Genomic DNA, 15,901 nt, shown 5'->3' with positions numbered 1-15,901 from the left:
GGAAAAGAGATATATAGTAGTCAGTTTCAGATGAAGCTTCTGGTTGTTATGGTAACATGTAGGTGAGTCCTCGTGAAGCAGATTCTTTAGAATGTTGGTGGTTAAACTGGGGATCGAAAGTTGAGGTGAGAGGTTTGCACATCGGGGTTGGGGAACATTTATACATTAATAAATCTACATGAAAAAACCTTCTTTTCCAGTCACAGGAATTACTCAAAGAGAACATTTTATTATTCAAAAGCATCTCTGGTTGTGCTCCTGGTCACATTGTTATCACTGCAGAGGGGGTGAGAGGGAAGGATGAGGATCTGAAGCTCCCTGCAGCTCTCACACCAGCCTCAGCTCCGCTCCTCCCCTGTAGGGGGGTGGGAGGGAAAGATGAGGGTCTGAAGCTCCCTGCAGCTCTCACACCAGCTTCAGCTCCGCTCCTCCCCTGTAGGGGGGTGGGAGGGAAAGATGAGGGTCTGAAGCTCCCTGCAGCTCTCACACCAGCTTCAGCTCCGCTCTGTCCCAGAGACAGAAGAACGGGAAGAGCCTCTCTGTGAAGGGGGCCTGCGGGAAGGCGTAGAGAAGCTCCATGGAGTCAGCATTGTACAGGAACAGCCGCCCCCCTTCGTAGTCCAGATACACACCCAGCTTTAGAGGCTTTTCGCGAGGGGACAGAGGGGTCAGAGGGGATGTGAGAGCCCTGTAGTGACCCTCCCACCCCTCCAAAGCCCAGACTCCCCCCTGAGGTAACCATGTGAAGTCTTCCTTCCTGTTCACAGACTCAGCTACGACCCCCACGTCCCACCCTTCCTCCTCTTGCAGCAGCTGCACCTCCCAGTAATGTCTGCCGGAGATGTACCCCTCGCTCCCCAGCACACAGGAACTGTCGGTGAATCTATTGGGGGGGTCCGCCAGGGTCTGTGCTGTGCCCGTCTCTCTCACTCGTCTCCCTCCCTCAGACAGCAGAAGCCGAGGATGAGCTGTGTCAGGATCTAGAGTCACCATCACTGCAGAGAAGAGATTCAGAATTAGAGATTTAATGACAGAAATAAAGGGACCCAGAGTCAGGTGCCCTAGCCGCTGCGCCACACCTCTTTCCTTCCCTTCACTTCATTAGATGGTACAGAGTTACAGAACCACTCCAAGGTATACAGTACTAGTCAATATACTGCATTAGATGGTACAGAGTGACAGAGCTACTAGAAGATGTACTGCATTAGTTAGTCGACTGCATTAGATGGTACAGAGTTACTCGAAAATATGCTGTTCTAAACAGTACAATGTATTATTTATTTATTTACTTGGTGTTTTCTATAGCGCGGACATAACCCTGACTGGGGTATCAGAGCTCTTCACATTTGCATAACAATAAACAGGAATTAGTAGTTGCACAATGATTTTGCGAAAAACATTGAAGCTTACCAAACATATATACAATACCCCAAAGAGGTCAATGTTCAATTAGAGGCATCATGCGTATAATCGTGGTGGAACAATGATAGTGGCAAGTCTGCTGCGATTATGGGAGAAGTTTACTCATGTAAAAAGACTTGGCTTCATTTTTTAAAGTAAAAATTGACGAAATTCTTCTAATGTTAGGGGGAGAGCGTTCCAAATTCTGGGCGCTGCGCCAGAGAATGCTCGGTCATAAGTTCTTTTCTTACGGAATAGGGCTGGTTTTAATATTAGATCTACATGGTTCCGGGAGACACAGCATTCTCCTGATAGTGTGATTGCCTGGGCTCGGTACACTGGTGTTTTGTAGTATATCGCTTTGTGGGTAATGCATGCCATTTTTTGTTGTATTCTCGCTTTGTAGGGCAGCCAGTTAAGCGCTTTCTGATGAGGGGTGATGTGGTCAAATTTCCTGGAGCTGGTTATAAGGCTTGTGTCCGCATTAAGACAGGCTTTCAGCTGGGCTGTTGAAATCTTGGGGAGACCAGCTATGGTTGTGCAACCGTACTCAATCCTTGTAATTACTAGCGCATGGTCTGTTGTTTTAAGATCTGACTTATTTAAGAAGGGTTTCAGATTCTGAGGTAGCTTGAGTGGAACCGGGCATTTTTTGCCATTGTGTTAATATGTGATAGCATATTCAGGTTTTTGTCTAGTATGATCTCCAGGGATTTGGTAGATTCAACAATCCTCTGTGTACAGTTTAGTGCTGTGATCAGATTGGTCCACTCTAGGATGTTTGTCGTGCTTTTCTGTGGGGAAATCAGCAGGAATTCTGTTTTATGGGGGTTAAGCTTCAAGTGAATGCTGGTTAACCAATGGATGGTACTCTTTAGTGCTTGATTCATGATATCTATCTCTTCTGTCGATGTAATCTTGATGTACAGCTGTGTGTCATCCGTGTACATGTGGAAGGAGATGTTTGCTCGTTGTAGGTTTTCTGTGAGTGGCTCTTCGTACAGATTGAATAGTGCCTGGGATAGTGTTGAGCCCTGAGAAACTCTGATCACATTTCTGGAAGAAGCTGATAATGTTTGTTTGACTGTGAATTGTTGTGTTCTATTCTCTAAGAATTATCTAAACCATTTTAGGACTGTACCCTCTAATCCCATCCTATTTTTCAAGTGATCTAGTATCTAGTATTTTGGCATGGTATTAGATGACACTGAGTGACAGATCTACTAGAAGGTATATTGTACTAGTCAGTACTCTGAATTACATGGTATAGGGTAACACAGCTACTCCAAGGTCGACTGAATTATTCAGTGCTCTATATTAGATGGTACAGAGAGCTACGAGAAGGTATACAGTACTAGTCAGTACACTGCATTAAATTGTACAGAGTGATAAAGCTAATCCAAGGCATATCGTACTTGTCATTACACTGTATTAGATGGTACAGAATAACATAGCTACTAGAAGGTATATTGTACAAGTCAGTACACTATCTTAGATGACAGAGTAACAGCACTACTCCAAGTTATACAGTACCAGTCAGTACACTGCATTGGATGGTATAGAGAAGGCGAGCTACTAGAAGGTATTCTGTACTAGCACTTACACTGCATTAGATGGTACAGCGTGACAGTGCTCCTGGAGGTAGTTCAGTACTAGTCATTACAATGCATTAGATGCCACAAATTAACAGAGCTACTCTAAGGTACACAGAACTAATCAGTACACTCCATTGGATGGTGCAAAGTAACTGTGCTACTAGAGGGCATATAGTACTAGTTAGTACACTGCATAGTACAGAATGACAGAGCTACCAGAAAGTGTACTGTAAAAGTTGGTACACTGTATTTGATGTTACAGAGAATCAGAACCACTCCAAGCCATACTGTAACAGTCAGTACACTGCATTGGATGGCACAGAGTAAGAGAGCTACTAGAAGGTACACAGTTCTAGTCAGTACACTGCATTAGATGTCACAAAGTGACAGACCTACTCAAAAGGTATACAGTACTAGTCACTGCATGGTCGTACGTGGTACTAGAAGATATACTGTATTAGGCAGTATACTGCATTAAATGGTACAGAGTGACAGAGCTTCTCCAAGGTATACAGTACTAGTCACTGCATGGTCTTACATGGTACTAGAAGATATACTGTATTAGGCAGTATACTGCATTAAATGGTACAGAGTGACAGAGCTTCTCCAAGGTATACAGTACTAGTCACTGCATGGTCTTACATGGTACTAGAAGATATACTGTATTAGGCAGTATACTGCATTAAATGGTACAGAGTGACAGAGCTTCTCCAAGGTATACAGTACTAGTCACTGCATGGTCTTACATGGTACTAGAAGATATACTGTATTAGGCAGTATACTGCATTAAATGTTACAGAGTGACAGAGTTACTAGAAGGTGTATTGTACTATTCAGTAATTGCATTAGATGGGACCGAGCTACTTGAAGGTACCCTGTACTAGGCAGTACACTGTATTAGATTTTACAGTAACAGAACTGCTCCAAGGCTTGTTGTACTAGTCAGTACAATGCATTGAATGGTACAGAGTAACAGAGCTACTAGAAATGTTCTCTACTAGTCAGTACACTGCATTAGATGGCACATACTGACAGAGTTATTAGAGGGTATACTGTAACAGTCAATACACTGTATTAGATGGCACAGAGTAACAGAGCTACTTTAAGGTCTACTGTACTAATTAGTACACTATTGGCCCGATTCACAGAACTAACTTAAGACAAAATTCTAAACTTACTACTTTTGGTATTCACAGAAGTTAGGATTTTGTCTTAAGTTTGTCTTAAGACAGACTTAAGACAAAATCCTAACTTAAGTCTGTCTTAAGTTTGTCTTAAGACAAAATCCTAACTTCTGTGAATAGCAAAAGAAGTAAGTTTAGGATTTCTTCTTAAGTTAGTTCTGTGAATCAGGCCCTATATTAGATGACATGGTGTCACAGAGCTAGTCAAAGGTATACTGTAGAAGTCAGTACACTGCATTAGATGGAACAAAATGACAGCGCTGCTAGGAAGTATACTGTACTAGTCAGAATACCGCATTAGATGATACAGAGTGACAGAGCTCTAGGATGCTTACTGTACTAGTCAATAAACTATTTAGATGGCACAGATTAAGAGAGCTACTAGAAGGTATATCGTACTAGTCAGTACACTGCGTTGGATGTCACAGAGTGAAACAGCTACTCTGAGGGATACTGTACTAGTCAGAACACTGCATTAGATGGTATGGAGTGTCAGAGATACTAGAAGGTCTACTGTACTAGTTAGCACAAAGTATTAGATGGTACAGAATGAAAGAGCTACTAGAAGGTATAGTGTACTCGTATATTGACCAGGTAGATACCATCCTTTAGGGATTCTTCAATTTGTTGTTATTGGTAGAATTAGTGAGTTTAGAAACAGGATGGTATTACAGGTGTAGGTCCGGCATCAGGTAATCTCATGCAGATACCACTCTGCTGATCTTGTTGTTGGGCCCCAATAGGTTTTAGATTCCCACATACTTTGCAGACACTGTCTTAGCCTTTAGCAGTCCACAGACGCTGCCTCCCTGTTCTTACTAAACCTCAACCAGGATTTCGGGGTTGCAATTACAGTTCAGATGTATTTTTTTTTGCAGCGTTTTATATAGCGCGAACTTGACCCGAATCGGGTATCAGAGGGCTTTACATAGCACCAGTTGCGTTACATGAGAACACTCATTCGTTTTTGTTAGGCGCGCGGAGCTTAAGTGATTTGCCCAGAATCACAGGATGTTTTAGTGTCATTACCGAGACTCAAACCCAGTTCCTCCAGGTCCGAGGTCGAGCGCCCTAGCCATTAGCCCTAGCCCTAGCTGTGGACAAAAGACATTTCGTTGTGACGTGAAGGCCAGAAAGCCCAAGTACATCTCTTGGGAGGTCCAATCTCAGGTCCATATTTGCAGGGCCCCTGCCACGTCCTAGGAATGTCTGAGAGGTAATAAATATTTCTACCTCAGGTCAGTGCAGTTAGAGAGAGGATAATTTTAATCTGATAAACGTCCCGCAGGGGCCTGTCCCAGGCCTGAGTTAAGTTCTAGTGAAGACAAGACTACAGTGTTGTGTGGGAGGGTTTTCACTTTTCCCCAAAAATGTATAAAAAAATCCCAGTATTTAGAAAAATAAATCAGACATCATTTGAAGGTTAGAAAGTTACAACAGAAAGAAAGCAAGATTAAAATTTGGGTGTCTGATTGTTTACAAACATATTGAGGCCGGGTATCCTGTAGAAACACAACAGGGGCTAAGTCAGAATATCTTACTGAACTCCACCACCCTGTTAGAAGCCACAGGCAAAGGTTCATATTTCCAGTTTTGTGGCAACACCAATTTGACAAAAAATTGAAGTTTCTGCCTAACTGATATTCCAAGTGACACAGTATTACCACATGCAGAGTAACCACATGCAACATTATCACATGCAGTGTTACCATATTCTGTGTTACCATATTCTGTGTTACCATATTCTGTGTTACCACATTCTGTGTTACCACATTCTGTGTTACCACATTCTGTATCATCACATTCTGTATCATCACATTCTGTATCACCACATACAGTATAACCACATACAGTATAACCACATAGAGTATAACCACATGCAGCATAATTACAGGCAGTATACCCACATCCAACATAACCACATGCAGTATTACCATATGCAGTATTATCACATGCAGGATTACCACATGCAGAATTACCACATGCAGTGCAATCACAGGCAGTATTACCACAGGCAGTATTACCACATGCAGTATTACCACGCGCACAATAGCCATGCGCAGAATAGCCACGCGTACAATAGCCATGCGCATTATTACCACATGCAGCATTGCAGCATTGCCACCTGCAGTATTACTAAATGCAGTATTACCACATGCAGTATAGCCACGTGCAGTATATCCACGTGCAGTATAGCCACATGCAGTATAGCCACGTGCAGTATTACCACACGCAGTACCACTGCAACAGATCTTACCTGGGAAACAATCTGCTTTGGCAGAAATGGCAGAAATTGTAGCATGAAAATGTCAAATGGAATTTAGGAATTATCTTCAGAAATCAGTGCAGCAAAACTCTAATGTTGTCTTGTGTTGTGTGAGTGCATACATGACATGAGCACAGATGTGGGTGATGTGAGGGGTCTGTGAGTGCAAGGTGAGAGCATAGACTGAGGGAAGATCTTATTAAAAGTTTGCATGAAATAGGTCACTGTAGATGCATGCTAAAGATCAGTGTAGGTACAGGAAATAGGTCAAAACTCCATACCACACCATCCCATACCTTCCTATCCAATACCATACCACCATAACATTCCATACCATACCATTCCAGAGCATACCGACAATACTATAGTATGCCACATCATTTACATGAACAGTAACATACAGAGCTAATCATCACAATGATATTTACCTTTAGAACTCTTCACCATCACCTCTGGGCACTGAATCTTCACATTATTACACCTGTAATAAATAACACACACATCATCTTTGTATTAAAGAGCAATGACTGCTACAGGAACAAAGAATGAACACCACATAAGACCTGTATTTGAAATAAGATTCAGATTCAGAATTGCCGTGCAATCTAGTGCTCGATGTGAGTTACGGTACTTACACAACAGTCAAAGCTCTCACAATATCCAAAAGTACCTTGCAGCATGTGGGTGATCCAAGGCAGATAGCTCAGTGAGACCAGCATGCTTCATGTGATGCCATGGAGTGCTTTGACGTGGGTCTTCTAGGAGCAGCGGTTAACTCAGTGGGAGCAGGGCTGACTAACAGGTTACAGCTGCTCCTGGCGGAGTCTCGAGTATATACATAATAAATAACTACTTAACTGGGATCCACATGTAGTCCTGCAGCACCCATAACACAACACTGCCACCCCCAACCCCTGCCAGTGGCAACCTTGCCACCATTCCTCTACAACCAAGATGTTGGGTAGACTTAGTGGGATATATATGGAACATTTTAACCCAGACCCCCTTTGTAATCAAAGATTGTTTACAAGACAAAAAGTTCCCATGCATTACCGAACAGCAGATTTTAGGCCTTAGGGGAAGAATCACAGAGGGAAAGATGAGGGAATTGGTTTGGAGGCTCAGTAATGGGAAAGCAGCAGGCCAGATGACATCATCAGAATTCTCAAAAAAATTGTTAAACTCTTTGGTCCCTAATGAGATCTCTCTGGGGGGGGGGGTGTTAAATTCCACTTTCCTGGTATGAGACAACTGTGGTTATGATCCTTAAGCCGGGTAAAGATGCTAGGTTAGCGATTTACTATAGACCTATATCGTTGTTCCACTGTGATTACAAAATGATCACAGGAATCTTGGCTAAGAGGTTGTCAGATGTCCTTCAAACGTTGATACATTTCGATCAAAAGCGGTCTGTGCCTGGCAGACGGCTGTATGAATTAACCAATGGGCTTATCGATTGAAATGATACGGCCGAGGCATTTAATCTCCAATTGACAATCACAAGAATTGATACTGCTAAAGAATATGATAGGGTTAATTGGGTCTATCTTTGGGAGGTATTGCAGTATTATGGTTTCAGCAGCAAAGTTACTGATGAGTTAATGAGGTGCCGGCAGCCAAGATTTTGCTTAGTGGCAAATTTACAGTTTTGTTTCAGATATCCAGGGGAGTCCTTTATCGACAATTCTGTTTGTTCTATATATTGAGCACTTTTCCCAGATGATTCGGCAGGATTAGACCATTCTTCCCTTTGAAGCTGCAGTGTTACCACCCAAAATAGAACAATATGCTGATGACACAGTTCTGTTGTCATCAAACCCAGAGCTCTCTGTTCCTAAGCTTAAGATTCAAACCAGAGATTTTAGGAGTCTGTCAGGGCATCTAATCTAGAAGGAGAAGACTGAGATTATGACATGGGCTAAAGAGAACGTAGGGCTTCAAACTAAAACCCAGATTAGTTATCTGGGAATCATGGTAACTCAGGGTTCAGAGGAAATACCGGCTGTAAACCTAACTAAGGTATGCCATTGTTAATATGGAAAAAAATATACTCTGATATAACACATTCATTCATGTGAACGTAATCACAACCATATTAACAAATTCACCCATTGGGAACTCCACATCAACCTCGATTCGCAAATGCATAGTCAGGCAAGAACTGAGACCTAGGTCTGAAGTTATTGATTGACAGGTAACAGGTTGGGTGACACACAGCCTACAGACAAATGCAAGGACAGGAAACCTAAGATCAATACCACAGATAGTTGCAGCAACACTACAAGGGTCAAAGGAGATTGGCCCCAATAAAGCACGCATGGCTGGTGGGGGTATGTGCGCTCCTAAAACAAAACACCATAAAGTCAGATACCACATGAGTTAGATCATGCAGTGATCACACCCTTGCCATGCCAGACATCTGCACATGCTAAGCACTGGCTGCATTATGTCCATGCAAGGTCGAGGCCCACCTGGATTATCCATTAAAATCAATGTATGACTCTAGAAGCAGCAACTTTTATTCCTCATAATACAAGGATCACCAGAAAAATTGTATTGCCTTAAATGAACTGTATACAGAAATGCTACAGATCGATTGTAAATTGATACAGTCCTCAGACCCTGTGCCAGTAACTGTTCTCTAGGCCGCTATGTTTAATTAAACAAATTGTTCCTGTTTTGTCAAACGTATCTTGCCTCTTGTTTTTCAAAGGTATTTCATGTTCAAACAAAACCATGATGTATTTGCTCTCCATTCAAGATGGTGGGAGAATCTGCCCATCGGTATACATGGGAGGGTGAACATCATTAAGATGCTGGTTCTTCCTAAGGTGATCTTCTTTCTTAACACTACACCACTTCCTTTCCCCCATAAGCTTTTGCAGAAATTGCAGGGGGGGCGTCAGAAGCTTTAGATGGGCATCCACGGAGAGCCAGAATCTCATGGAAAAAAACTCCGGAGGAGACTGAAGCAAGTGGGGGCTGGCTCTTCCAGATTTTCAAGCTATTATTTTGCTTTCCAGTTCAAGAATTCTCATCTCCTGGCTGGAGAGCTAGATAATTCTTACATGGGTCAATTGCATAGATCTACCTTGAAGCATTTAGGCCTGGATATGTTTTACCTTTAAGTTTGGGGACACAAAGTTTTCAAACAAGGTAGGTTGAAGGTACTCTTAACAGCTCAGCGGGATGGGTATTCTTTCGGACAATTCTCATGATAGATTACTATGCGGACCTGGAAACAACTTACCCGTTATTGGCCTTCTGGTTGTGGGAAAGGGCCCCAATTTGATTGCTTGCATTTGGACCATAATCACCTTTGCTACGCCACGGAAATACCCACAAATCAAAATAAACAAAACCGATAAATTATCACTTTTAATCAGTTTTCGCATTTGTGATCACAGAACTTCATAGTTTTTGATGAGAACAGCTAGCAAGAATATATGTATGGTATTGAAGTAATTGAAAATGTACAAAGCAAGTTGTAAAGTGACTGCTAACTAGTATGCTAGTTTGAGTGATGCACCTTAAGTCACGCATTGAATATTAACCAACATCATTTTACATGGCAACTTTATTCCACAGTAACTTACTGCTCAGCTCGTCATGGCATACACCTCTTGGGTGCTCATGACGAGCTGAGATCGTCATTGCCTGTGGAACGCTCAGGTGCTGGGAGAATTCCCCTGCTGCGCTGAGCGTTCCACGGGAGCCAATGCACCTGTGACGAGCTCAGCTCGTCATGAGCACCCGAGAGGTGTATGCCATGACGAGCTGAGCTCGTCATGCGGATGCAAGCGCTGTGAGCGCCCCCCCAGCACAGCAGGGGAATAACCCAAACAGTGAAGGGGTTAAACATTACAGGAAAAAATAAATAAAAAGTGGATGGATGCAAATGCTGCTTGATAAAAATTATAAATGGGTGATGTTATGCTTGCAAACACAAGAAAATGATGGACGGAGCGCCAAACCTTTTCAGACACTCACCCCCAGTCACAAACCTAGGTTAAATACACCATTGTTCTTTAGCAAACTTCGCCACCCCAGTTCAGACACAGCTATATGCAAATCAGTATTGACCCTGTGCCTCATGCAAAGAGTCCAGACCGAACTGCCAAGAAATGTCTTCCATGGACCGGAAACAAGCCTCCTGGGACCGGAAACAAGCCTCCTTGGACCGGAAACAAGCATCCTGTTACAGATTTCGGGCTAACAGCCCTCATCAGCCAAGCTAGCTTGAGTGTAGTGGCATAGTGAGCAAGGGACCCACATCTGGGCATACCCTGCCAACTTAGGGCGAACACAAGGAGATGATGGACGGAGCGGCAAAACTTTTTAGACACTCATCCCCAATCACAGATATGGGTTGAATACATCATCGTTCTTTAATTCACTTCGCCACCCCAGTTCAGACACAGCTATATGCAAATCCGTCTTGATCCTGTGCCTCATGGGAACAGTCCAGACCGAACCTCCAAGCCACGTCATGGTACGCTTGCCTTGGAGACATTTAGAATTTAAAAACAGGAAGAGAAAGACAACGCAATAACAGAGACTTCAAGGTTGACATTTTATGTTATCTGGCACTTCTATAGCATCCAACTGCCATTAGTGTGGCCCTTGCTACTCGCCGGGTGGATTACAGCCGGACCTATATTATTGCTTGGAGAGGAGTATTATTGTTTCTATGCCTTATATGGGAAGGAATCACAGCAAATTTGACGCTGCTAGTCTGCATGCTCATGTTCAAAGGTTATTTGAGAAACACGATAGGTCACAATACAGGTACCTTTTATGTACTTAAAGTTGTTGTGGTGTCGCTTGAAAAAGGCATTACCCTGTTGGTGTTATTTTCAGTTTAAATAATCTTTGCTTTGTAATATAAACATTTTGCAATTGAAATGACAATGCTGTGAAGTACAGAACTGTGTTTTCTTGACATTAGGCCTCAATTAGTCTCTGACTCCATCTTGGATTGGGAAATAGCCATGTTTTTATTTCTCACTGACACTACTCAAAGGAAAATGTACTGCGATGCTTTGTGTTGATACTCTGCTCTTTAGTTGAATTGTTGCTTTTCTCCGCCTTTTCCTGCTCACTCCCCGTAGTCCTATCCAATCCTAAGGCTGATATTGTTTACGTAGCCAGGTTTGTGCTAAAGCGTCCGATGACGTCCGGTCAAAGGAGAGCTAATTATTATCAACTTACAGAGATAGTGCTAGGAAGGTACCATTGAATGATGTATTGCATTTGTATTCTGATTGGACAATATGCAGTACATTAGCACACCTTCTGAAACTGCATGATTTAAGTTGCTGTTATGATTCATTTTGTTATAAAAGGATGCATGTTTGTGGGTGAGCCAGAGAGATCATTCCAGAGCCGCTTGGGATGCTGCCTGATATTCAGTTGATTTGCTGCATATTCTGGACTTTGACCATTTTGTCTTATTTTGCTCGTGCTGGTTATTCCTAATGACTCATACATTATGCAATTGAGAATATCTATTTCTTACCTTCTGTATTGCACTTTAATAATTTAATAAACCTTTATGGTTTCTAAACTACTGATCTCGAGCCTTCTTGAATAAGGGTTGACTCAAACATATCAGCATTGACTTATACATTCACTGGTATTTGTTGGACACTTTATTTCTACCCCATCATATCACCTGAGATAGAGACCACACCCTGCATTACGCCTTGTGGGCCAGTATTTTCATGGTTGACAGGTGTATTGTTCAAAAAGGTGATGAGACAGATTTGTAAAGCTACTAGAAATCAGGAGATGGCCTCCTTTTATGGTATTTGCCAGACAGGACAGCAAAAGGCAAATGCATATTTTATTGTTTTATGGCTTCTACCGCCGGGGAGGAAGCCATAGGAGTCACATTTCAGTTAGACATCACAGCTCCTCAAGCCTTGGAATGTGTCCATATATGTTTTCGGGGGCACGCGTATATTCCTGAATCAGACTGCATGACCCAGTGTATAGTAATTGTACGTCTATTCAATCCCTCGTGGCAGAGCACCCAGGATAATATACTGCACTACTAAACACTTATAAGGGTGCATTGTATTTAAAAAGTAGGACATGTGTGTTTAAATTTTACATGTCCTAGCAGTCATTTTTCACTGAGTATGCCTAACTTTCCCATCGGCTAACATTGGGTTACCTTATTATACTTTATACATGATAACTTCAGTTTGGGAATAGATAGAGAAATAGTGTTTACACTCAAATGAATTTTAATTTAAAATCCTCTTTTATGGTGAAGTTGAATTTAAAGGTAACATTTTGAAAACACCCCTTTTAGAAAACCATGTTTTCACTTATATAGAAAGTTGGTAAAAATTGTGCCTTTATGCCAGTGTCCTGCATCACATAACTGTGATTGGCTCACTTATTGTGGGTTGTGTATTCTTTCCAGACAATGAGCAAAGGATGCCCAGGTATGAGGGCAGAGCACCATCCTGACAGATTGGCTGGGAAGAAGCTAGGCTCTGCCCTATTTACATTTCGAAAAACTGTGCCTGCAGCTCACACAAATGAACTTGACATCAGGCCTGGCCTTGCCTTTGTCACCCTGGATAGTTTGGAGACAAGACCAGGGGATGGGGAAGAACTGACTAGAACCAGATTTGGGGTTGGTCGAGGAACGTCCCCCCACAAAGCAGGCACCAGTATGAAAATCAGACCTTCAGAACATTCAGTCAGAACACTCCAAGTTGTATGGAAGATTCAGAAAAAGGACTGCACTGCTGCTGAAAGGACTGCACTGCTGCTGGAAGGACTGCCCTGCTGCTGGAAGGACTGCCCCGCTGCTGGAAGGACTGCCCTGCTGCTGGAAGGACTGCCCTGCTGCTGAAAGGACTGCCCTGCTGCTGAAAGGAGTGCCCCGCTGCTGGAAGGACTGCCCTGCTGCTGGAAGGACTGCCCTGCTGCTGGAAGGACTGCCCTGCTGCTGAAAGGACTGCCCTGCTGCTGGAAGGAGTGCCCCGCTGCTGGAAGGACTGCCCTGCTGCTGCAAGGACTGCCTCGCTGCTGGAAGGACTGCCCTCCTGCTGGAAGAAATGCACTGCTGTCTGAAGAAGATGGACTGGACCTGCTTGTCTGGATCACAGGATACCAAGAGCGACTCCAAGGGTTAGTCAGCTGACCTCCTGTGTGAGCGACACTGACACCACAAGCTTCCAGAAACCTCTCGGGAATTGCCCTGCTGACCAGAACCACCTTGACCTGCCTGAGCCTGCCTGAGCCTGCCCGAGCCTGCTGCTGGCCTCTGTCTGAAGTGAGTCCTGATCCACAACGGGTGACCTCAGTTCCTGGACTGTAGGTTGCATCAGTGGAAGCACCTCCTGCAGAAAAGGTGAAGAAACAGATCGTTTGGGTTCCTTTTGGCTGCAAAGTCATTTTTTTGCACCAAGAATGGTCCGTCAATGCAAAGCTCTAGCGGTACTTGATCTGCGGTACAACAACGAAAGTTCATAACATCAGCTAATGAGAAGCCCCTGCCAACATGAACAGTGTTCGCTGCGAGGATTGAGAAAGTAACTTTTCTAGTGGGAATTACTTTGATCCCTGTGTTCAATCCTCACTCCATTGCTGTTGTCCTGAACTTTTAACTTTACCCCAGTCCCTCGCGACCAGATAACTGCAATTGCCATTTTGTCTTTCTTGGCGCTATTTCTAATAACAACTTTAATGATTCTTAACTTCAGGTCTATTTGTTAGATTTATGTTGTTTTGGTATCATTTTATGTATAAGAATTTACTCTATGTTTCTAAATTGTTTTGTAGTTTTATTAGTGCTGGTTTCTCACTTTATTACTGTTTGTGTGCTAATTAAATACTCTACACATTGCCTCTAAGTTGAGCCTGACTGCCTTTTGTGTCGAGCTACTAGAGGGTTAAGCACTGTTCATTCAGTGATTTTTGTGGTTCACCCTGACAAGGATTGAGTTTGAGTTTGAGTTTAAAGCATTTATAGAGCGCACGTTCACCTGGCGGTTTCATGGCGCTATGGTGTACAGAACCCAGAGAACAAGAAGATCAGGAAGGAGGCAGAGAACAAGACAGTTACAGTGGGAAGGCTTGTGCGAAGAGAAACGTTTTTGGCGCCTTTCGGAAGTGTGAGTATTGAGTAGAAGATCTGAGGTGGGCGGGGAGAGAGTTCCAAAAGGCTGGGGCAAGTGTGGAAAATTTCGTGCCCCCCCCCCACTTTTTACGCCTAAAGCGGGGAACCGTCAACAATTGTTGGGAGGATGAGCGCAGTTCCCTAACGGGGGCGTAGGCTTTAATTTCCGAAGAAATGAAAGCAGGGGCTGCGCCAACCCGAGCCTGAAAAGTAATACAGCCCATCTTGAACTGAGCTCGTTCTCGGATAGGGAGCCAGTGCAAGGACTTGAGGAGAGGAGTGACATGGTGGAACTTGGTCAGGGGGAGCGTGGCTTGGGCACCGATGGTGGAGGTCGCCTGAGCGCTCGGCTCCGTGATCAAGCCGCCATTAATCCTGATCCCCGACCCCCAGATCGTTGAGTGCTGTGGGTGCTGAACCGGGGGGAGACTTTGGAGTCCTGCAGCGAGACCCGATCGAGGTGAACGAGAGCCCACGGAGGGAGCGGCGCAGAGCTCAAGATAGCGCCCGCTCCATCTCCAAGGTCCTGAAGCGGCCCGTGGACCCGGTGGGACCGGCGACTCTGGCGACACCTTCTTCCTTCCCCTTCTGGAGGAACGACCCCAATGCCGACTGCCTGAGCGGCTGGAGACCCCTGTGAACTTTCCAAGCGGTGTCCGTCGAGACCGCCGCTCAGCCGAGCCCAGAACACGAAGCCGTGGAGGGAAGGGGGAGCGGCCCGACACCTCGTCCTACTCAAGACGACACCAACTGCCACCATCTAGGTCCTTGGAATCAGCAGCGGGTGGGCCCACTTGAACCACACTGGAAGAGTTCTGAGCCCTGACCGGATCCCGGGGGGCAGCGAGAGTGGCTGGACGGAACTCGGCCTAGTCACAGTATCCACGTAGGCCGAACCTGGTGGTCGGAAAGGCCTGCAATTGGTGACGAAGGTGACGGTATCTCGAGGAGATAGAAGACCCCAGCTGTGTACTACTACCTGATAGTGACCCTTCTCCCCCCCCCTCCCGCCCTTTTGCTTCCAGGGGAAGTGCTGTCGGCCTTCGCCCGGCCCATCGCCACTGCGGCGTGACAGGGGAGACGGTTCGTTTGGTGCCCGCGCCACGTGGCATCAACGACGGACGCCATTGCTACCTGATCCCGGCGACCTCGCCGAACCTGCGAAGACCCACTGGCAGTTATCACTGACTTCCTATACTCTCTGCGGTCGGATGAACCCGCTTGGGCGAGCACCCAGTTCTGTGCACCTGGCTTACGAGAAGTCGTGATATCTCCAGCCACCACACCGGAGACCGATTGGCAGTCCGCACCGACA

The 15,901-nt window shown here is 44.5% G+C and overlaps 1 protein-coding gene across 1 annotated transcript in view; it reads right to left on the bottom strand.

The window, feature by feature from the left end:
- Positions 1-402: 402 nt before the first annotated feature.
- Positions 403-15,901, bottom strand: part of LOC147710206 (E3 ubiquitin-protein ligase TRIM39-like) — a 184,128-nt gene continuing 168,629 nt past the window's right edge. Inside the window, exons 5-6 of the mRNA XM_086920887.1 lie at positions 6,875-6,927; positions 403-995 (exon numbers count right to left, since the gene is read on the bottom strand). Of these exons, the coding sequence (XP_086777013.1) occupies positions 484-995; positions 6,875-6,927 (565 nt within the window). The 3' untranslated portion in view covers positions 403-483. The remainder of the gene's footprint in view (positions 996-6,874; positions 6,928-15,901) is intronic.

The sequence above is a fragment of the Lissotriton vulgaris genome, chromosome 5, assembly GCF_964263255.1.
Source record: "Lissotriton vulgaris chromosome 5, aLisVul1.2, whole genome shotgun sequence".
NCBI classification, from domain to species: Eukaryota; Metazoa; Chordata; class Amphibia; order Caudata; family Salamandridae; genus Lissotriton; species Lissotriton vulgaris.
Note: the sequence above shows the minus strand (reverse complement) of the source record. Positions and strands in the feature narration are given on the sequence as shown.